Consider the following 22,205-nt stretch of genomic DNA (forward strand, 5'->3'; position numbering starts at 1 on the left):
CACAACTGGGAGCCAGCATCTCAGATGCCGCCAGTTGGCAGGGACACCGACCCCATCCGCGTCCCCCCTCAGCCGCACCACAGGGTCTGGGCACATCCCGGGGCACCTATTCCGGCCACTCCCGGATTCGGGCCTCCAGACCCCTCTGTTCAAGTCCAGGGGCTGAGTCGGGCTTTCCGGTTGATGAATACGTTTTTGCACACTTGAACAGGCCCTTGGAGCGCCTGTCAGAGAGCCGGCCGCTTCTGGGGTCTGACTCAGCCTCACGGCTCCTGCCGTGGATGGGGTCAAGGGCACACTCATGTATGCTGTCCCGAGCCTGACTCCTCCACGATTCCTTTCAAGGAGCAACACAAGGGCGTTCAGAGCTGGGCAGGACGCGCGATGGATGATGCTGAGGTGTGGGGGTGGTAGGGAGAGGTCAGAGGGCGGCACCAGAGCCCGGGATGCCCATCTGAGGAGGGAGTGGGCCCCAGGAACGGGGCAGGGCTTCCGCCCAGGCGGATTTGGGGATGGGAGGCCTGGGTTCAGTCAGATCACTCTGGGAACACCCTGCAGCAGGTGGCATCAATCGTGGGGAGCCGTGCACCCCCGCGGCAGGGCGTGGAAACCAGGAGGAGGGTCTGGCTGCAATCCGTCAGCTCACGTTCTCCCCATCCTGCCTCACCAGCGGGCCCCCAGGCCCCAGCTGGGAACACGGGGCCCTTCCCGGGGCTCCGGGTCACCAGGCCTGGACTCAGGGGCCCCAGACAGGTGGGTCTGCAAACGGATGCAGTGACCTGTCTAGATCTGCTCCCAGTCTCTCAAGAACTTGAGAAGGCAGATTTTATCACTGATTTTACAGACGAGAAAACTGAAGCTAAAATAGGTTAGGTAAGACCTCCTCCAGGGTCAAGTCCAGGGGGTGACGAAGGCACAGGCAGGGGTGGGCCTGGGTCTCCAGACTCTTCCCACCACAGTGGAGACCCCGCTGGAGCACACCCTTGCAGAAGGTGCCGTCCGCACAGCCGCACGGACTGCTGACCGCTGGGTTCCCTCTCGGGTTTGGAGCGGCCTAGGCCGTGCGTGCACATGTGGAGCTGGGATGTGCCCTCGGGAGCCCTCGGAGGAGGAAAAATGAGCTAATCCAGCCTCGCATTACTTGGTCATTTCCAGCCCTGGGTGAAGAGATTTCATTAGGAACTGAGTTACTCTATAACCCTTTCCAGAAACGGAAAGATGCTGCTTTCTGTGCTGACACACCGGCGGGTGTGTGTGTGTGTGTGTGTGTCTGTACTTCCCTGATGCAGGCGCTGGTCAGGGGAAATCTAATACGCAGGGCGAGCTCCACACTCTGGTTAAAACACGCGCCGCTACCAAGCCTGCCGGCCGCCCAGCCTGGCCCACCCCCCGCCACCGGCCATTCTCCCTGGGGTGTCTGCGCTGGGCCAGTAACCAAATGTTTGTCCTCCTGCTTCTTCCCAGAGGACGGGGAGGAGGACGGGGAGGGAGGGACCTCCAGCAGAGCCAGGTCTCCTACTTCCATAACGAGGGGGCATTTGTTTACACAAGAGATTTCCACGAAAGAGAACCACACGCGTGGTGGCCAGGGGCGGGAGGGGGTTCCGGTGGCTGAAAGGGGTGATGGGGTTAACGGCACGAATCTCCAGGTTACCCAGATAAGTCCTGGGGAGGTTCTGTAGCGCTGCTGACTACAGATCAGAAGACTGGTTCATGTTTGAAAGCTGCGGAAAGAGGAGATCCCGCAAGTTCTCATCCGAAGGAAAAAACCTGCAACTACTTATGGACAGATTCCAACTAGGCTTATTGTGGTGATCACGTCACAATACGTACAAAGAGCACATTGTTACATCGTAACGCCAAAACTAATACAACGTTACATGTCAACTGTATCTCAGTAAACACACACACACAGAACGGGTCCTCATTTCATCCGAAGGAGAGCTCTTGCACCTGGAGGCCGAAGCCCAACCATTTTGGCTCCTCCCCTCCCTCAACACCCAGGCCAAGTCTTCACCCCCCTCCACGGAGCTGGGAGGTGGTCCTGGCTGGGAAGCTGACCCCTTGGGAGGAGACGCAGACCCCCACTTGAAAGTCCTCACGTATAAGGAGAAGAGCTCATCGGAATCAGATGGTCCCCCAGCAGTGAGGTGTTGCAGCTTCGTCCGGGTGGAGAGCAGCGCGTATTTTAAATTGAAGCATCGAGTGATAACTCGGGGATCCAGAGAGGACGCGGCCCCCGGGGGTCCCCACTCTGGGACGGTGCTTGGCTCACACTTGCCCCTGCTCTGCCCGGGGCAGAATCCCAGCTCCAGCGCCCACCGAGCCAGTCCCAGAACCGGGTCTGCAGCCTGTGCACCCTCTGGCTTCATGCAGCAGCGTGTGCAAGTGTGGCCGTATTTCTGTGCACTTTCCGAACAGCCTCTGTAAGCCTGTGAGTCAGCTGCGGAGAGCCCGACTGACTCGAGAGACCGTGTGGGAGAAAGCTCCCCGAGGCTTGCTGGGGGGGGGCAGCAGGAAGTCCCCCCAAGACCCCTCTGCCCCTGACACTGGGACCTGCAGAGATGGAGCCTGTCACTGAAATATGCCCCAGAACCCCGTCTCGGGTGCTTGGTGCAGTCTCATCCTGGTTTCAAGTGGGCAGCAAAAGCCTCAAAGCCACCTGGGGTGTTTGGTCATCCTGCCCTTCCGAGGCACCCCGGTGTTTGCCGCAGTCTTAAATGTCTTCCTGTTGCTGGATAAGTATCTTGGCAAGTGCTTTGTTGTTGTTTAGTTGCTGAGTCGTGTCTGACTCTGCGACCCCAAGGACTGTAGCCCGCCAGGTTCATCTGTCCATGGACTGCTCCAGGCAAGAACACCTACTCCAGGGCATCTTCCCGACCAAGCCTGAGTCTCCTGCATTTGCCACTGAGCCAGCAGGGAGGCCGGGAAAGCACAAGTAAGTGTTATTTTTACACATGTTTTCTCTTTTCCTGCGTCCGAACCTTAGAGTGGGTTTGAAGATTTAGAGAAAAGGGGAACTTGCTTCTCATTCTGTAACATCCCCTGCTGAGCGCAGGGTCAGACGGAGAGTGGACGGGCACACCATTTTGTGGACTTTGAGCTTCCTAATTCTGACCTGGATGCCCCTCTCTGAGCCTCTGGGACAATTCACCCCACACCGATGGAAAGACAGTGGGGTCTCAAGACCAAGTTCAACGGGCATCACTTTCAACCCTAGTGTTTGTCCTGGGATCTCGGATGACATGAGCTGCAGCAGTGCTGGAACGGATTTCACATCATATGTACAGACTGGGGCTCTCGGAGCAGGCGCATCTGAATTCTATTTATACCTAAAAGGTGACTAGGGAAGGACAGAGGGAGCAAAACAGAAATAGCAACTCGATAATGGAAGAGAGAACTGATCGCAGTTCGGGGTCACAGACCTAACATCTGTTTTCTGCAAGCACTTCTGGCTCCAGGCATTTCAAAATCAACACGCTCCAATTAGGCAAAGGGCACCGTGAGAGATGCTTTCTGAAGTAGCAGAAACGATGCAGCGGGGTGACAGGACGGGAGGAGGAACAGGAAGCCGTCCGACGGCTCCAGGGTGCCGTGGGTGAGTCTGGGTGTCTGGTCCACGTGGCGCACAGCTCTGCCTCCATGGGAGACCCCACCATGAGCGTGCCAACCCCGGCATCTGGGTTTACAAAACCCCTGAGCCAGAGGGTGATCAGTCCTTGAACAGACACCTGTCGGCTCCTTGGAAGGGTGGGTCCTTCTGGGGTATTTAACATGGGAGAAGGTCTAGAGAAATCTCCCAGGGGGCCGTGGAGGGGACCCGGGTACGGCGAGATGAGTGGCAGATGCTAGCTCCCGGCATCCAGACCCCTAGGGTCCGCCCTCTGTGCATGACAAGGTCCACTGCGCCCGGAGCCCTACTCCACGGCTCCCTGTCCACGTGCTGCCGGGTCCCCCGGGGTCTGAGGGCGTGCTTCTCATGGTTTCCGGCCTCAGTCTCCCCCAGGAGTCCCTTCTACCCGACACGTGACTCTGGCAATGTGCTTGGAAGGGTTTCAGGAAGAAGCCTGACTCCAGCCCTGATGGGCGCAGCTGCAATCACAAGGTGCCACGTTACAGGGAGGGCCCTGGGGTGGATGCTTCATCCCGCCCGAGAAGAGCCTGGTGGGGCTGGAGGGCTCCCGACTGGCTCGAGGCCCCAAGGCCCTTCGCTCTGACGAGGCCAGTCTGGGGCTTCTGCTCGTTTCTCAGCGCAGCTCCAGCCACCAGGGAAAGTAGATGCAGCTCCTGAGCCTGCGCTCCCATCGCCATCCGCAGAGGCATGCGGTCCATCATTAACGCGTAATTTTTCATTTCTCCTGACACAGGAAGCAAGCCTGCAGAGACAGTGCCCCCTGGGCAGGTGCTAATCGCCAGGCTCTGGGGGTGAGTTGGTGGCAAAGCAAGACAAAGGGGGCAGTGACCCCTGGGGCAGAGACCACGAACTCACTCGGTCCTGTCAGGAAACCAAAGACCCCGGGGGGAAGATGTGTGGGATGACAGGCGTTTACTTAAAAAAAAAACAGCAAAGAACTTCTGCTGGCAGCTTTGGGTCAGAGAAGAAAGCAGAGGTGAAATCATATCCTTCTCTTGTCCAGGCTGGGTGCTGAGGCCGCCTCTGGGTAGAGGCACCGAGCAGCCAAGGCGATGCCTGGTCATGGTCATTCTGAGCGCCTGTCAGGCAGCGGGAAGGCCTCTCGGTCTTAACAGTTTTCGCAGAGGGGCCGCCACCGTGCTTTCCAGTTACTGAGGCTGCTGGAAGCAGAGCGCGGACCGCTGGACAGAGCTGTCCTGTCGCCTGCCAGGACCTGCGTATGTCTTCTTGGAGCCGGAGGCAGTCCCTGGCCTGGGGGTGTGGCTGGCCCCGAGGCTGGCCAGGACACAGCGGCCCCTGCCCGGCTGACCCAGTGCTGCGGAGGCTGGAGAGGACCGTGGCTCCTCATCCTGGGGAGGACCGGGGGGGCTGGAGAGGACCGCGGCTCCCCGTCCTGGGGAGGACCAGGGAGGCTGGAGAGGACCGTGGCTCCTCATCCTGGGGAGGACTGGGGGGGGCTGGAGAGGACAGTGGCTCCCCGTCCTGGGGAGGACCTGGGAGGCTGGACTGACCGTGGCCCCCGGAGGTGGGAGGTCTCCTCAGGGACTCCCTCCCTCTTCCTCCGCCCCCGCCCCGCTGGTCAGCCCCCTCTGCAGCGTCACCCTTCCCCAACGGGGTGGCCCGCCACAGCCGCCTCTGGCTGGACGATGGACGGCGGTGTCTTTCCACCTCTGTATGCTGGTCACCCGCTCATCTGGACGTGGGCGAGTACCCAGTGGTCATGAAACACGTCTGCCTGCACCAAGTGGGGGCTCAGAGCGGGGGGCTCAGTGAGACCTCTCTGCTGCTCTGGTTCCTGCTGGTCACGCCCCCACCGGCCCCCCAAGACATGAGATGACGGCAGGGAAGCTTGTCTGAGTGCATCCGAGGGCCTCTCTCAAAAACCAAGCCCAACCCAAGTGAAATGAAGCACTAAAAGCAGCAGAAGAAGCTTGCCAACCTGACTGCAGCCCGATTTGCTTTGATGGAACATGGAAGTACCACCTTCTTGGCACAGGAGTCCATGGACCCTGCCTCGAGTGCAGGGCCAGGGCCAGCCAGGCACCACGGCCTTGCCCAGGGCTCTCGTAGACCTGCGCTCTCTGGGACGCACGGAGCCCAGCCTGCAGCATCCCCGGCCATAGTGCTGCGAAGACTCACGCATCCCAAGACGCTGACTTGCCCCTCCAAGGACAAGCCCCTTCCTCGTGCTGGCAGGGGGTGAGCCTGTCTGCCCGCGGCCCAGGCCAGGCTAGCGTGGGGCGGCTGCCGGGAGCCTCCCAGCACAGCCCCCGCCCCGGCAGGGCGGCCTGGGTTCCCAGGCACCTCATCACCAAGGAGTCAAGGCTCCTCTCTGCTTTCACCTTGGAAACCACGTCTAACTGTGCCGTCTCTCACCAGAGCCCAAGCTCTAGGTCTGGAACCCCCAGTCCCCCAGGCAGAGTGTTCCTGGGCTCTTGCGGGGCGGAGGGGGCGCTGTAGGGGCCTCCTCTCGCTGTCCAATTCCTGCAGGAGTCTCGAGTCAGTCTGACCACCCCTCGCCCTCCACATCTCATCACCCTGGACACTAACCCAGCTCCGATCACGATGCCCACCTCAGCGCGAATCCTGGCAGGTGGGTTTAGCCAGAACCCCCACCCTGGTGTTTCCCCTTAATCACCTTCTGCCCACCGACCCCCGGTCCTCGCCCCACCTCCCTCCCGAAGGCAGGACCTCCACCCCTGAGGTGGTCCCCACACCATTGTGACGGCCCCCCGAACAAGTCTTCCTTAGGTCTTTAACAAGCATCACAGACAACTGTCTTCCCCAGTCTGGGTAATGCTTTTCTGTAACAGCTTCTACAGCAGTGAGAGCTGACTGCAGGTGGGACCCCAACTCCAGGCAGGAAGCTGCCCCCAGTCCGGGCCCAGAGGCCCCACACCCAATGTTCCAAGCAGCCGGGAGCGGCCCAGGGTGGCCTCGGCTCGGTCCTCAGGGAGGCGGGATGGCTGCAGGGCCATGGGGGCCCACGGTCTCTAACCGGCAAAGGGCTGGACGGGTTCCAGGCCTAGAGCCGCAGGGAAGGGCTGGGGGGGTCCCCGGCCTGTGCCCGGGAAATACCCCGAGGGAGCGCCCTCCTCCAGGCGACAGGTCTACGCTGACCGCTGGCCTGTATCCAGCAGCTGCCGCGCCCCCTGCCCCAGCCCCAACTCCCTGCGGTTTCCGTGCAGAAGGGACCCGGGCCGGCAACTTACGTTCCAGTCGATGGTGACGAAGAAAGGGTGGCGCTTGATCTCCTCCACACCGTCCAGCCCGGCACCTGGGGGACCACAGAGCAGTGAGCGTCAGAGCAGAGACGCGACTGTACGTGCTCTGATGTCAGAGCAGAGACAGGACTGCACGCCCTCTGATGTCAGAGCAGAGACAGGACTGCACGCCCTCTGATGTCAGAGCAGAGACAGGACTGCACGCCCTCTGATGTCAGAGCAGAGACAGGACTGCACGCCCTCTGATGTCAGAGCAGAGACAGGACTGCACGCCCTCTGATGTCAGAGCAGAGACAGGACTGCACGCGCTCTGATGTCAGAGCAGAGACAGGACTGCACGCCCTCTGATGTCAGAGCAGAGACAGGACTGCACGCCCTCTGATGTCAGAGCAGAGACAGGACTGCACGCCCTCTGATGTCAGAGCAAAGCCGTGACTGCACGTGCTCTGATGTCAGAGCAGAGACAGGACTGCACGCCCTCTGATGTCAGAGCAGAGACAGGACTGCACGCCCTCTGATGTCAGAGCAGAGACAGGACTGCACGCCCTCTGATGTCAGAGCAGAGACAGGACTGCACGCCCTCTGATGTCAGAGCAGAGACAGGACTGCACGCCCTCTGATGTCAGAGCAGAGACAGGACTGCACGCCCTCTGATGTCAGAGCAGAGACAGGACTGCACGCCCTCTGATGTCAGAGCAGAGACAGGACTGCACGCCCTCTGATGTCAGAGCAGAGACAGGACTGCATGCCCTCTGATGTCAGAGCAAAGCCGTGACTGCACGTGCTCTGATGTCAGAGCAGAGACAGGACTGCACGCCCTCTGATGTCAGAGCAGAGACAGGACTGCACGCCCTCTGATGTCAGAGCAGAGACAGGACTGCACGCCCTCTGATGTCAGAGCAGAGACAGGACTGCACGCCCTCTGATGTCAGAGCAGAGACAGGACTGCATGCCCTCTGATGTCAGAGCAAAGCCGTGACTGCACGTGCTCTGATGTCAGAGCAGAGACAGGACTGCACGCCCTCTGATGTCAGAGCAAAGCCGTGACTGCACGTCCTCTGATGCACCAGTGAGGCGGGTGCTGGCGGCACATGCAGGGTGGTCCTGACAACCTCCGGGGAGAAGCAGCCCCAGCTGCACCCTCTCCTGCCAGCCACCCTCTTGCCCACCTCACAGCCCACAGAGGCCACCAGGCTGCCCTGCGGGGCTGTGACCAGGTGAGACGGGGTGGGGTAGGGGCAGGCTAGACGCCCCCAGCTGCAGCAGTGGGATGCCAGGGCAGCTTGGTGAGAACATGGAGGCCTGGCCCAGCCTCCATCAGAACCAGCCACGGGCCAGGCCTTCCTGAAGGATGAGAGGACATGGACGAGGGCAAGAGGGGAGCCCAGTACAGAGAGGCCTGGCTCCGGGCCTCCCGGGGAAGAAGGCAGGACCCGGGGCGTCTGTGTCCTGCAGGACAGCAGCCTGGAGACAGGCCAGCAGACAGCCGTGTCCACACCTGTGAGTGCTGGACACCGAGTGCCAACCGTGCTGCCCGTTGCTTATTTCTGCTGAACCTCTGCCCGCTTTGCTGCTGACGTTATGTCCCAAGGCCCCAGGGAGGGGGTGCACAGAGGACGTCAGGGCAGCGGGACTGTCGGACCCCTGAAAGCGGACGCCTGTTGTCACGGATCCCACACCTCCCAGAGTGAACCCTGCTGGGACCTTCACGTTTCAGGGAGTGAATACATGCTGACGTGGCTTCATCAACACTAACAAAGGAGGGATTCGCCACAGACATGGGAAGGGTTGGCGGGCCGCCTCCACTGGGCAAGTCCAGCTCCTGCTGCACGTCAAGGGAAAACGGCTTTCCATCTCAAAGAAACAGGTCGTGCGGGAGGCACCCCGAGCGCCAGGGGCCCAGCCCTGCCCCAGTGCAGAACCTTGTCCAGGTCCAGCCCCACTCAGCTGGCCCCCACCCCAACCTGAGGTCTCATCCTCTGGAGGGAGGCAGGAAGATGTGGAGGATAGATGGCACGTGGCCACCTCAAGCCACTGTGGTCCCTGTGGAGCCCCCAACCTGGCCTCACCATCCAGCCTGAGGAGCCAGGGGACCCTCCTCTGGGATGCTGGGGGTCCCAGGAGACACAGCCTGCTGTGGGTCTCGTCGAGAAGCTGCCCATGGCATCAGGTCATCTCTAGGTGGATGAGGGTCCAGCCGGCTCCCGCCCCGGCCGGGAAGCCTGGCCAGGCCAGCACGGTGGGAAAGAGCCCCCGCCCCCATCACCACAGTAGCCTCCAGGACCTGCTGATCAGCCCTTTGATGTGCAAATGACCACAGACAGGAGGAAGGGGTCAGACCCGGAATGTCCCCTCCAGGGACCTGGGGAGGCAGACGCGTCACAGGGCTTGCCCACTAAGTGAGCCATTGCACCCCTGGACCACCAGGGAAGTCCCTCATCTGATCTTTTAGAGCATCCTGTGTAATAAATCAGTAACAGTCACAAGAGTACCCTCCTGAGGTCTGGGATCCGGTCTCTGAATTACCAAAGCTGGGGGGTGGGTGGTGGTCCTGGGAACCCTGGGTTTACAGCTGGTCAGCAGGAAGCACAGTGATGACCTGGGACTCTGGGCTGGTGTCTGAGGCGGGGGTCTGATGGGACTGACCGTGACCCTCTGGGGTCCAGGATAACTCGGGCGGTCAGAACTGCGCTGAATCCTACGACCCAGTGGGTGTCTGCGGAGACGGGGAGAGTCCGTCCGTGTGGAAAACCCCAAGCGTCTATGTCAGGAGTGTTGTCAGTACTGGAGAGAAACAGCAATGTTTGAGGACCCTCCGGAAGTCCATGCTCATCTCCATGGAAACCCCGACCTGAGTCTGGAGATCTGGTCCAGCCTGGGCCTCCCCAGCACCTGGCGGTCCTCCCAGGAGCCCAGGCAGCTGCTGGAACATGTCGAGAAGGAACATTCTGGCTTCGCGCCCACCTGCACGCAGGCCTCCTTTGATGAAGACCAGGATTCAGGACTGAAAAGACTTCTGGCCACCATGATTAAAGCAAAATGAAAAATCACCTCTGATTTGTACTCTTTCAGCTCTTTTTGGGCTTCTCTGGTGGCTCAGATGGTAAAGAATCTTCCTGCAATGCAAAAGACCCAGATTCGATCCCTGGGTCGGGAAGATCCCCTGAAGGAGGAAATGGCAACCCACTCCAGTATTCTTGCCTGGAGAACCCCATGGACAGAGGAGTCTGGTGGGCTACAGTCCATGGGGTCGCAAAGAGTTGGACATGCCACTGAGTGATAAACACTTTCACTGGTCTTTTTTGGATGTTTTACCCATTGCATTTCATGCTCATTGGTTATTTGCAAGTACATGCTGCAGGAGTTGAAGAAGGCAATGGCACCCCACTCCAGTATTCTTGCCTGGAAAATCCCATGCACGGAGGAGCCTGGTAGGCTACAGTCCATGGAGTCGCTAAGAGTCGGACACGACTGAGTGACTTCACTTTCACTTTTCACTTTCATGCACTGGAGAAGGAAATGGCAACCCACTCCAGTGTTCTTGCCTGGAGAATCCCAGGGACGGGGGAACCTGATGGGCTGCCGTCTATGGGGTCGCACAGAGTCGGACACAACTGAAGAGACTTAGCAGCAGCAGTAGCAGCTGCAGGAGTCAAAACAAAACAAGACAGACAGGAAATGCAGGTGTTGGTATAACTACAACTCTCTGTTGTACCAGCTGGGTTTTCTTGGGCACATTTTTATCTGCAACTTCTTCCACTGCAGTGAGATTCTGCACCAAGTTTGTGCTTCTAGGCCTCAGTAAACACTAGACGGTGAACTAACACTTCGGTTATGACTCAAAAATTATAAGTATTCCAAAGCAGGGAAATGTAAAACAGAAAGTTTCTGCACGCAGCTCTCTGAAGCCTGTGTCAACCTTCCCAGGGAAGGTGGGGTGATTATTTTGGATTCCAGTTCTATTTATCCTCTTCTGAAACACGTTAACACAGTCCACTCTGCACTTGACAACTCCTGTTTGTTGAAACACACTTGACAAATAGCAGTGAGCAGAGATCCATCCTGGGAGAGTCCGGGAGAGTCTGTGTTTGTTGCTGAATCTCGCCTGACTTGCTGTGGGATCATCACCAAACGCACTCAAGTCTCACTCTGTCCCCAGAGGCAAGAGGACACAAGAGCAGGTGTGCATGGGCAGAAACATTAAGAACAGAAGAGCAATCTCTAGGCAGCTTAGCAAGTCTTCATTAAGGTCCCCGATGCCAGCCAAACATGCGGATTCAAGAATTCACGCTTACTCTGCAGTGCGAGTAAGTACCACATTTAGTTACTTCTGCTGTGATCACTCGAGGGCCGTCTCCGAACGCGGCTCTCTGGACCACATCTGGATTTCTCCATGTTGGTCCAGTGGTGATGTTACATCCGCGGGAACCGACCTCCATTGGGCGCGGCTGTAAACGCAGAGCTGGGCTTGTGGCCGGGACCTGTCCCTTTCTGACCCTGGTCACCTGGAGCCCTTCCACTGCACATTTTTAAACAAGGTGACCCTGTTCATTTCCTCATGGGCTTAATCATCGACAAGCTCCCACATTCTCAGTAAATCATCCCTCAAAAGGTCTGAGGATCTGCCAAAAATGTTTTCCTTGAATCTTCCTGTCCACAGAAAGTTCAGGGAAATGTTTAATCCCTGGGCCCTTCGTGACTGTTGAACTATTTATTTGGTGCTGAGTTTGTTGTCTGAGAGTCACACAGAGTTGCTCTCTAATTCTTTTGGGCATGTTCACAATACGCTCATGTCTGGCTATTTTCCTCGCGTACTTAGCGTTCCATCGAATGCGCGCACTCCTGAAGGCCAATCTACAACCACCCAGGATTTGAACACTAGACTTCCTTTTTACATCTTCATCACTCACAGATCATCTCAGGTTATTTTTATGGCTTTGAAGTATCTTTGGTCAGCTTTCTACTTCATTTGAGGCTTAGAATCTTTGCTCGGCCGTAGCCGTATCTCCCTGGAGAAGGAAATGGCAACCCACTCCAGTACTCTTGCCTGGGAAACCTCATGGACGGAAGAGCCTGGTAGGCTGCAGCCATGGGGTAGCGAAGAGTCAGACACAACTGAGCGACTTCACTTTCACTTTTCACTTTCATGCACTGGAGAAGGAAATGGCAACCCACTCCAATATTCTTGCCTGGAGAATCTCAGAGATGAAGGAGCCTGGTGGACTGACGTCTATGGGGTCGCACAGAGTCGGACACGACTCAGGCAACTTAGCAGCAGCAGCCGTATCTCCCAGGGTCCTGCCGGCTGGTGTGGAACTGTCAGCTCCCAACAAGGGGAGCTGTATGTCATGACCAAGCCATCAAGGGCCAGCCCAGCATGAGGGGTCTCAGTGGTGCCAGTGGGGCTGGAGGAGATGACTGGAGAGCGGGGTGGCCAGTGTCTGAAGCCAGGTCAGGAGAGCCCATCCCCTGGAGATGGACTCTGGAAAGGAGCCGGAAGCCGGAAGGGCAGAACCCTCGAGAGTGGACGGCCCTGCCCACGGTGTCCCCAGGTGGTCGGTGATAGTTGACGGGCGGTGCTGTTTTATGCTCAGCGGCACGTCTGACTCCAGATCCTGCTGCCTGGTCTCCCAGGAGCCCAGGATGTCCTAGGACTCTCCAGAGAAGCTGCAGATGTACACAGGGATGAGCTAGGGACCCTCGGAGGGTCCTTCTCTAATTCACGACCAGAATGGTCGGCTGAGAAAGCAGACTGCCGTGCCCCCCTTGCTGCGTCCTTCAGAGGGTCCCGCCGTGGGGACTGTTCACAAGCACAGCCTCCCTGGCCCCTCCCCTCGGCCGCCTGAGGTCACACGTGCTCTCACGTGCTCCAGGATCCTCTGTGACTCTGTGCGTAATGTTGCTCCAGCCCAGAGCCCATGCCCCACAGCCCCCACGCTGATACACACACAAGGCTTGGAGACACCACTCCAGGTCCTCAGGCAGCCCTGCTGTGGGGCCCTCCTGACTACAGCAGCTGGCATATTTTGAGCCTGCTTCCATCACTGAACAGACCTCAGTGTGTAATAAACAAGGGCAAAGCCCAAATAATCCAGTCTTCCAGCTGCTGGGTCCGCTTGCACCATGGTCGAAATAGACACAACTTTTACTCCATTTTTGACAAATATAAAAGTAAAATCTCTCTACTTATGGCACAGAAAACAGCCCTGTTCCTGCCGTCCTACCCACTGGCCACCGAGCCTCTGCCAGGCCTGGTTGGGTGCCCACTTGCCTCCTCCATCTGTCTGCCCCCCAGCCTTGCCTTGCCCCTGCCCCTTGCCCCCTCCACCTGTCTGTCCCCCCAGCGCTGCCTCGCCCCTACCCCTTGCCCCTTGGGTACTGCATTCTGCCAAGGGAGGGGGCTCCCTCTGCTGGCTCCTCAGCCTTCTCAGGTCTGCAGGTAAAAGGCAGGGGTGTTTGCACCCAAGAGGTCTGGCCTCTTCACCCACATGGCCGGGTGTCCCGGGCAGCATCACCGACCTGCGTCACCAGCAGCCGCCACAGGTGTGCAGGGCACCTCACTCAACAGTGCACGCCTGCGGCCAGCAGTGGGCGGAGGACCTGGACTCGGACTCGCTGGGTGCGGATGTCGTGCCTTCCGGGGACGACGGGGTGGAAACACCACTTCTACCCTCAGCAGCCGCAGTGCCTCCAGCAGGTGACCTGGGCCAAGGGCCTCGGTCTTGTCACCCGCCAGGTGTGTGACACCAGCCAGATGAACTTCTGCCATTTCTTCCACTGCAGATGCTACAGACTCACTCTCGGAGGTACTGACCTGTGTTGCTCCATATTCATGTAGTCAAGTCCTAACCCCAGAACCTCACGGGCAACCTCATTTGGAAATGTGATTAGTTGGGATGAGTTCACCCTGGGGCGAGGTGGCCCCTGACTCCATATGGGTAGGGTCCTGTCAGTTCAGTTCAGTTGCTCAGTCATGTCCGACTCTTTGCGACCCCATGGACTGCAGCACGCCAGGCCTCCCTGTCCATCACCAACTCCCGAAGCTTGCTCAAACTCATGTCTATTGAGTCAGTGATGCCAACCAACCATCTCATCCTCTGTCATCCCATTCTCCTCCGGCCTTCAATCTTTCCCAGCATCAGGGTCTTTTCAAATGAGTCAGCTCTTCGCATCAGGTGGCCAAAGTATTGGAGTTTCAGCTTCAACATCAGTCCTTCCAATGAACACCCAGGATTGATCTCCTTTAGGATGGACTGGTTGGATCTCCTTGCAGTCCCAGGGACTCTCAAGAGTCTTCTCCAACACCACAGTTCAAAAGCATCAATTCTTCAGCGCTCAGCTTTCTTATACTCCAACTCTCACATCCACACATGACCACTGGAAAAACCATAGCTTTGACTAGATGGACCTTTGTTGGCAAAGTAATATCTCTGCTTTTTAATATGCTGTCTAGGTTGGTCATAGCTTAAGAGCAGAAATTTGGACAGAGGGGACCTCTCTACAGTTCAAGGATCAATGGACAGAGATCTGGGCTGACTTGAAGGCAATGGAGTCAAACCACAAATTGACAAGAGGACCCAGGGCTTAGGTGAGATCTTTTGATGTTGACAAACTCACCAAATTGCCAGGGGACTTTGGGGGGGGGGTCAACACAATCAGAAGGGGGAAGAAGTCCCATCCTTCTAATCTAGATGCCTGTGTAGAGCAAAATTAATCTACACAACGTAATTTTCACTTTATAGGCCAAATATTTAAGGCAATTAAATTTAGTAGCCGACCTGGGTCAAGTTGGGTGAGTAATAATTCCAACTATGATTTTCTCTTTATATGAGTCTGCACATCCCATGATATTAATATGAAGTGGTCTTGCAGAATGGCCTGTAACTCCTGGAAACCTTTACAATAATTCACTTTAGAGATTATCAGGAGGGCAGTCTCAGGTCATGGATGGGCTGCTTTCCAGGCTGCTGCAGGCTCCACTAGGCTAGTATAATTTGATGATTATTTATCCACCTAATGAGACCAATCCATCTTTCTCTCTCATCAGGTATGCAAACTAAATAACAGAACAATATTCTGGGTTACAGAACTATGATTTTTGTGATGTTAAATTCCAAGACAAAAGTAAATTTAGAAAATTCTTTCCTTCTTCCAGAATAAAGGAAGAACAAATACGTTTCTCCTTCCCTCAGTTTGGTCACAGTCACTCAGTTCCCCATGAGAATTCTCCCCACCAAATGCCATGATATTTTCAAGAAAAGAGGGACTCCAAGAAAAATTCTTCAATCGCTGCAAGAGATGAGACTTGAACTGTTTGTTCTCCTGTGTGTCTCAGTGGATAAATGAGCTAACGTCTTCATTTCTAGTTCCTGACTCCAGCTTCTGCCTCTGGGGAGGTTAGGCAGGGGAGACCACACCTGGGCACTGCCCAAGGGCAAAGAGTTGGGAGTGGAGTGGTGTGCCTGCTACCTAGGAGGCAGGTGCTTTGCACACATGCTCACACATGGATCCGTAACAGAACAGGTGTTCGGAGTTTGTTCTGGCACTCACAAACGACAAGGCAGAGACGGCGGATTTTCATAACAAAACCTTGGTACCGAAATCAAAGTTTCAATCATAGCAGAGCTACTGGTGGCAGGTTGTGTGATGACTTCTCAGGGTGATAGACCAGAGAGGCCCCTCTGCTCCACAGCTGGTTCTCTCTTGTTCTGCTTCTGGCGTGAATTCAGGACCCAGCCAGGCGCTTCATGCTTCGTTGTCGAGTGCTGCCGGCCCTTTCAGAGACAGCCCAACAGTCCCTGGCCCACCCTGCCTTTTTGCAGTGATCTCAGGAGACAGTTTAACAAGACCTGTTAAAACTCACTGCACAGGACGATGGTTTCCTCTGCCAGTAACTGAGCCTCTGACAACTCTATCTGTCCAAGCAGCAGGGAAAGAAAGATGCCCTCCCCACCCCCCAGGTCTGTGCACTCCGACTATCTCTGCTTTTCACACGTTCCTTTGTCAAACACACTGCGTGTTTCCTATGTGTCAGGTGTCATTCTAGCTCTGGAGGTCTTCCTCACAACCCTGTGAAGAAGCTCTGCTATGACCCTCGCTTCACAGGTCGGGAAACCAGGCCAGCGAGGGCCAGCTCTCTGCTCAAGGTTGCACAGCAAGGAAGTGCCAGGTGGGACGGGGTCCTGGTATTCCAGCCCCCCCCAACTGGCGCCGCCAGGCAGGGCTCCTCCTGAGTTCCGCTCCCCCCTGGTTCACACCTGTGCATCCTTCACATTCCAACCACTCCCCGGGCAGCTCCGGGTGGCTCAGGGGTCAGGGGGCTTACCCAGCCGGTTGCAGGGGTTCCGTTTGAAGAGTGCTCTCAGCAGACTCTGGGCCTCCATGCTGAGGAACTGTGGCATGCCTAGCTTGGCTCTGAAAAGCACAGTCATATTTTAGGGGAAGAAGGACGAGCCCAAGGGGGACCAGAGTTTGCTCCAGTGCTCTGGGTTTCTGCAGTCAGCATCCACAGAGAAATCCAATCAAACCAACATGACCAGAGCAGCTATTCACAGCAGCTGTTTAATAATTCATTAAAAAACAATAAAGCCCCTAAAAATAAACAGCTATGCTCCCATGAACATAAGTAACATTTTAAATGGAAATTAACTATGTTTTCTGAGACAACGACATCAAAGGCTTTGGAGAGATGAGCGGCGTTGCTGACATTTTAGAAATCTCTCTCGGTTTGATGAGGCAGCTGGATTCTCAAATCCACCTCTGGTTTAGTCTGTGGCCACATCTGGGAAAGGAGGGCCTCTCAGGCCTCTGGGGTCCTGGACACCCCCCACCTCCCTTCAGGAACCACATGACCAGTCTGACCCTGCCCCTTCAGAAATGCTGCCACTCCCAAGCAACAGGCTGTAATTTCCCACCTGGGATTTGCTGGGAGGAAATTATTCTAGCTCCAGAAAAAGGTTTTGTGCCCCCTTAGAATGAAAAGGAGCAGAGGCCATCAATAGAAACAGCAGATTGTAGTTACGCATGTCATCACAGTATAAGCTGACCTGATACAGGAAAATATTGTTTATGGGATGTCTCCTATTTATAAACTGATGTGATCTAAAAAAATGCAAGGTTTGTAGGTGCCTCTCGGTTTTATAAAAGTTGTGTGTCCACCTGCAAGCAGAGTTTGAGAGAGCTGGTCATGAGGCCAAGCAGCTTCACAGCTTCTGCAGGTGCGGTGAGCGCCCTCTCCCCCCCAGACAGGGAGAGCTTCTGGAGTGACCTGGAGTCCACCTGTTCCAGGGGCCACTTCCCCACTCTCATCTGCCCTCTGCCTGCTTCTCTCTCTCCCATGGCTTGCTATCTGACATCTGGCTCAGATGAAGCCTGTTCACATTTAAGATGTTGCAGCAAGGGACTTCGCTGCTGGTCCAGTGGTTAGGACCTGGCACTTCCACTGCAGGGAGTGTGGGTTCGATGCCTGGTCAGGGAACTAAGATCCCAGAAGCCATGCAGTGCAGCCAATAAATTAAATGATGCTTTAAAAAAGGATATTACAGAAAGACTGGCTCTGCATTTAGATGTCTTTCTAGGGTTCTAAGAGCAAAACCTATTTTCGTGGTACAAGATTCTGCATGAACATTAAGGAGAAAATTATGTTCACACTTAGTCACATGCTTCCCAGATGACACTAGTGGTAAAGAATCCACCTGCCAATGCAGAAGACGTAAGAGACATGGGTTCGATCTCTGGGTTGGCAAGATCCCCTGGAGGAGGAAATGGCAACTCACTCACTCCAGTATTCTTGCCGGGGAAATCCCATGGACAGAGGAGCCTGGTGGGATATAGTCCATGGGGTGCAAAGAGTTGGACACGACTGAAGTGACTTAGCACGCACGCACTCAGTCACACGGGACACACAACTCTTGCCCATGTCACGCAGGAGAGCTCAGGCCCCGGCATGAGTGGGCAACAGGTGGAGCAGGGAGGCTCTCTTGGGAGCCTCTGCGCCCTCTGCCCCGAGTCTGCGTTTCTGAAGGTCACCAGCCGTCATGTCTAAAGACCCTGCCACAGGACAACTTTGATGAGTTTCACGGATGGGAGGTGGAATCTTCAATGGAAGATTTCATCAGAATCACACCCCACTTGCTTTATCCACTGACAGGGAAATGCCAAGGATGCTCACTACCATCATTGCATACTGGATACTCCTGGTTTTGAAGACAGAAGCTCTTGCTATCAGAAAGGGTGAGCACGTGCTGGGGTGGGTCCCAAGGTGGGCGTTTGACTCACTTGAGGATGAGGGCCATGGTCTCCTTCCTGTCCTTCCCCTGGAATGGCAGCGACCCCGTGAGCATCTCGAACTGCAGAGCAACACAGAATGGGAGCAAGTGTTCAGACCAAACCCACTGCCCAGGGGAGAGACCCAGATGGGCAGAGTGCGCCCGAGTTCACGCGGCCACTCAGAATCCTGGTCAACTACGGGCACTGGCCCATGTGCTTGCTTAGAACAGAACCGCATGGTGGGGCTCGGCATTCAGTGCGGAGATGGATGGGCGGGAGATGGACAGTCACCAACTTGGCTCCACGGCAGGGAGTGGGGGGTCAGTGCTGGCATGGGGACCTGCAGGGTTGGCGGGACATGGCCACACACCTTCCACGGGGGCAACTGAGGACCCGTCCTCCCCTGGCGGGTGCAGTGGATTTGCTCAGCGAGGAGGAGGCAGGGGAGGGGAGGGGAGGAGAGGGGAGGGAGAGCTTTCAGCCCAGATGTAATGCGAGGATCCCTGTGGACTCTGACAGCCGTGCAGACTCATCACCGGGGCAACCCTCCTCCTTCACCCTACTGTGATCCCCTGGCCCAGCGGTCACGAGACAATGAATGTGGAGCGGATGGGCCCCTAAGTGGGTAATTCAGCAAGGAGTGTCCTGCACCTGAGAGCAGAGTGGCCGGACAGTCCCTGCAGAGAAGACCACGGCAGACAGCAGGGGCGAGAGGCCAGCCTCCCTGGGCCACTGTTTCCAAAGGCCGGGGCCATTTCCTGGGGCGCAGGGGCGGGAGGCCGGGGCGCCCAGGCCCACTCTGCTCTCACTGCCTGCGGACCCTTGGGGCCCAGACCTTCCTGGGCTGGGGACTCGTGAGGGTCACGCCCTGTGCCTGGGAGACCCTTGCAGAGACAGGTGTTCACGAGCCAAGATGAGGCCAAGCGCCAAGAGGACCCAGAGCAGAAGCGTCTCTTTCCGCCCCTCCTCTCCTCTCGGTCTGCCTTTCACGTCTCTTCTCCCCTGGTTGTTTTTCATCTTCCTTTTTGTGCCTTCACTGTTCCTTTTTCCTTTCAGTCTCTCCATTTATTAAACATGCAATGATTTTGACCAGAAAACAGCATGCAAGGCATATTTTATCTTCATGGGATAGATTTTACGTCTGTCGTCTTAACATACAGAGAAGCAGACGAGGTGGACGGCATGTCCTCGCTCCCCCAGAAACCTCATGGTGCTAACTCCAGGTGGCTCTGCCGTGTGTGGTTTTGAGTGCAGTCTTCTGTGCTGGCCGGCCTCCTGCTCTGCTATTGATAAACATCAGGCACACAGAGACACACGTGGCACTCTGTGACTTCAGCGCTTTGGGCACGGGCTCCCGGGGAACCGCTGTGTGGTCTCTGATGAGCCCAGTGTACACCCTCAGGGCTTCGAGAGTGTAGGGACGGGGTCCAGGGACAGGAGGAAGCTGGGGGCCCCTCAGGGAGCCCACCCCCCTCCCCGTGCTTCTCAGGGGGAGACGTGGGGGGACAGGGGAGATAGGAGGGATGGGGGAATGGAGGCTGAAGAACCGGAATTGCTCCTGAAGATGCAGAGCTGTGACCTGGGACTGGGAAGCCCGTGTCGGGAAGGTGATATCAAACTTCTGGTAAAATCTACAGTGAGGGTGCTGAGGCCCTGCGCCCACCCCCACCGTCCAGACGGGGTGATGGGGAAGCACCCACGTGGACGGGAGCAGAGCCGTGGAGGCGATTACCTTGCAGGGGAGAAGCTAACCTGACGGTCTCACTAACCATCTAAAGAGAGACAGCTAGTCAGAAGGGACAGCTGGATGTCCCATCTCAGGGGCCTCCGCTGTAAAGATGGACTGCGTCTCAGCTGAGGCCACTCAAGGTCTAAATAACCGAGAACCCAGCGAGCATCACCAGCGCCCTGGCAGCCAGCACTCATGGGGCCTGCGTGAGGCCAGGCGCTTGTACCAATCACCTTGCCTGGATTAACCTGCTCCATTTGCTGTGACTGTTTTGGGAGCAGCCTTCTTATTCCAGTTTGACTTCCTTGTGAGTGGCTGGAGGGGACAGATCACACTGACCCTAGAGGTGGGGGTGCTGCTCAGGGTGGTGGGCAGTCTCTTCTGGACACCCGCGCTGGCGTCCAGGCTGAGGCCGTGGGAACTGACCCCCGCCCCTGAGCTGGTTTGACGTGTCTGCCCCGCAGACAGAGGCCAGGGGTCCCGTGGCCAGGGTGTGAGGTGTGTGCTGGAAAGAGGCGGCCGAACAACCTGCGTGGAATCTCTGAGCACTCCTGTCGCTCAGTCCCGTCGTTCGTTACATGCACAGGAGGAGGGGGCTGGACAGCCCGGGGAGGCCACGATGCTTCTCCCGTCCAGTGTCAGACCTGAGAGCCTCAGAGGTCTGGTTCCTGCTGAGGGCACGCAAGCATGGAGGGGCCGCCAGCACAGGGCCCTGCGGGGGGTGGGGGCTGGACGGGGGCAGGGGACAAGGGACCGTGTGGGCCAGCACCACTTCTGTCGAGACTATGGGACAGCCCGTCTAGCCGGTGTTTGCTGCATGCTCTGTGAACACACGATCCGAAGAAAAACCACGTTTCTAGATGCAGATGTGAAAATGCTCCACTCATGCATTTTGGTTCGTGGTGACCTTTATGTCTAAGTGGAGGGAGTCTGTGATTGAATAAGAAAAATATCTTTAATCTGGAAATGACTGCACCCTTTGAAATAATGTTAAGAGCGTTAAGTATAAAAAGGTCTGACTCTTCACACATCTGTATCCTTAGCTGAATCCCAGCTCTGTTTCCTGATGCTGGGAGCCTGGGGAGGACGGAGGGGAGGCTGCCAGGAAATGCCAGGCTCCCGAACGGATGAGTCACACAACGGGCATTGTTTTCCTGGGTCGTTCCCGGATCTCTGAGCTCGGGGGATGGGCAGGCGCACAGGGCGCAGCGACCCGGGCGCCTGTAGACCGCGGGCATCATACCACAAGCACATCACACCGTGACCACGTCACACCGCGAGCGCGCCGTACCATGAGCACGCCGAAGGACCACCAGTCTGCACTCTGCGTGTGGCCCCGCCGGTTCACCACCTCGGGCGCCATGTACTCGATCGTCCCGCAGAAGGAGTAGGCTCTCTTGTCGTGGTCGATGGCCTCTTTACTCAGCCCGAAATCTGTAGGGACACACAGCACACAGTGCTCAGTCTCCGGGCGGTGCTCAGACCCCTGGCTGCCTGGCCAGCCCTCTCCTCACCACCCTGCTGGGGCCACGCTGCCCGCAGAGGCTGAGCCAGGCCCCGCGCCTCCCCGTGAGATTCTGTAGGGATGACCACATCCGGGAGTGCTCGCAAGGGTACCCAGAGCCTGTGTTCTGATGCCCAACGCCACTTCCCCAGAGGCCATGTTTGCAGGACACCCTGGATGTTGGCGGCCCAGGGGAGAGGCTCTGGGGTTGTTCTGATTGATGGGCAGGGAGAGGACCCCTGTTCCGAAGGAAGGGACCAGAAAGGGGTCACGGGCAGAAGGGTGCTCAGGAAGGCGGTCCCCCGGTGGTGAGGCACGAAGGGGAAGACAGACAAGTCTGATGGGGCTTCAGAGCACCTGCCGTGGGTCACCCTCCCCAGATCTCATCCTGAAAACCTGCCGAGGGCGCTGTCCTGCCGCAATCGTGTTACTGCACCCAGGGGGTGGGGTACACAGTGAACACGCCTGTCCTGAGATTACAGACCCCTCCAGTTCATCGTCTGTGAACTTCAGGTTACGTCACTTCCTCCTGGGCCGAGTGAGGACCAAAAGAGCCCACGGCTAAGACAGCCTCCCCGCACCCACGTGGGTCTGACGCTCACTGCCGGAGTGCCTTGCTCTGCACATCGGAGTCTCGGGGGCTGGTCCGTCATTTGTGCCAAAATGACAAATGACAAATGACTAACTTGGGGTTGCTAATCAATAACAGAGATGGCAATGATTGAGCCCCTCAGGTCAGTAGGTGTCCAATATGCTGCTGGGGAAAAGCAGAGAAACAGCTCCAGAAAGAACAAAGTGGCTGGGCCAGAGCGGAAAAGACGCCCAGTTGTGGGTATGTCTGGTAGT

At 56.9% G+C, this 22,205-nt stretch overlaps 1 protein-coding gene and 2 long non-coding RNA genes across 12 annotated transcripts in view; 2 read left to right on the forward strand and 1 right to left on the reverse strand.

Annotated features, from left to right (window-relative positions):
* The window catches only part of RPS6KA2 (ribosomal protein S6 kinase A2), a 330,001-nt gene that overhangs the window by 34,379 nt on the left and 273,417 nt on the right, over positions 1-22,205 (reverse strand). For all 10 annotated transcript variants that reach the window (XM_081530720.1, XM_081530724.1, XM_081530723.1 and 7 more), the window contains 4 exons: positions 21,147-21,289; positions 18,136-18,206; positions 16,184-16,272; positions 6,847-6,911 (listed from right to left, as the gene is read on the reverse strand). In XM_081530720.1, the coding sequence (XP_081386846.1) occupies positions 6,847-6,911; positions 16,184-16,272; positions 18,136-18,206; positions 21,147-21,289 (368 nt within the window). The remainder of the gene's footprint in view (positions 1-6,846; positions 6,912-16,183; positions 16,273-18,135; positions 18,207-21,146; positions 21,290-22,205) is intronic.
* LOC145521792 (uncharacterized) lies at positions 1,910-9,346 on the forward strand. The gene is made up of 5 exons (XR_014065699.1): positions 1,910-3,598; positions 3,997-4,105; positions 4,368-5,833; positions 6,125-6,227; positions 6,823-9,346. It is a non-coding gene; the product is annotated as an uncharacterized LOC145521792 (long non-coding RNA).
* On the forward strand, positions 12,012-15,215 carry LOC145521789 (uncharacterized). Its single transcript, XR_014065693.1, has 3 exons — positions 12,012-13,664; positions 14,312-14,446; positions 15,014-15,215. It is a non-coding gene; the product is annotated as an uncharacterized LOC145521789 (long non-coding RNA).

Source organism: Giraffa tippelskirchi, chromosome 9, assembly GCF_054371585.1.
Source record: "Giraffa tippelskirchi isolate mGirTip1 chromosome 9, T2T-mGirTip1v1.2.pri, whole genome shotgun sequence".
Classification (NCBI taxonomy): domain Eukaryota; kingdom Metazoa; phylum Chordata; class Mammalia; order Artiodactyla; family Giraffidae; genus Giraffa; species Giraffa tippelskirchi.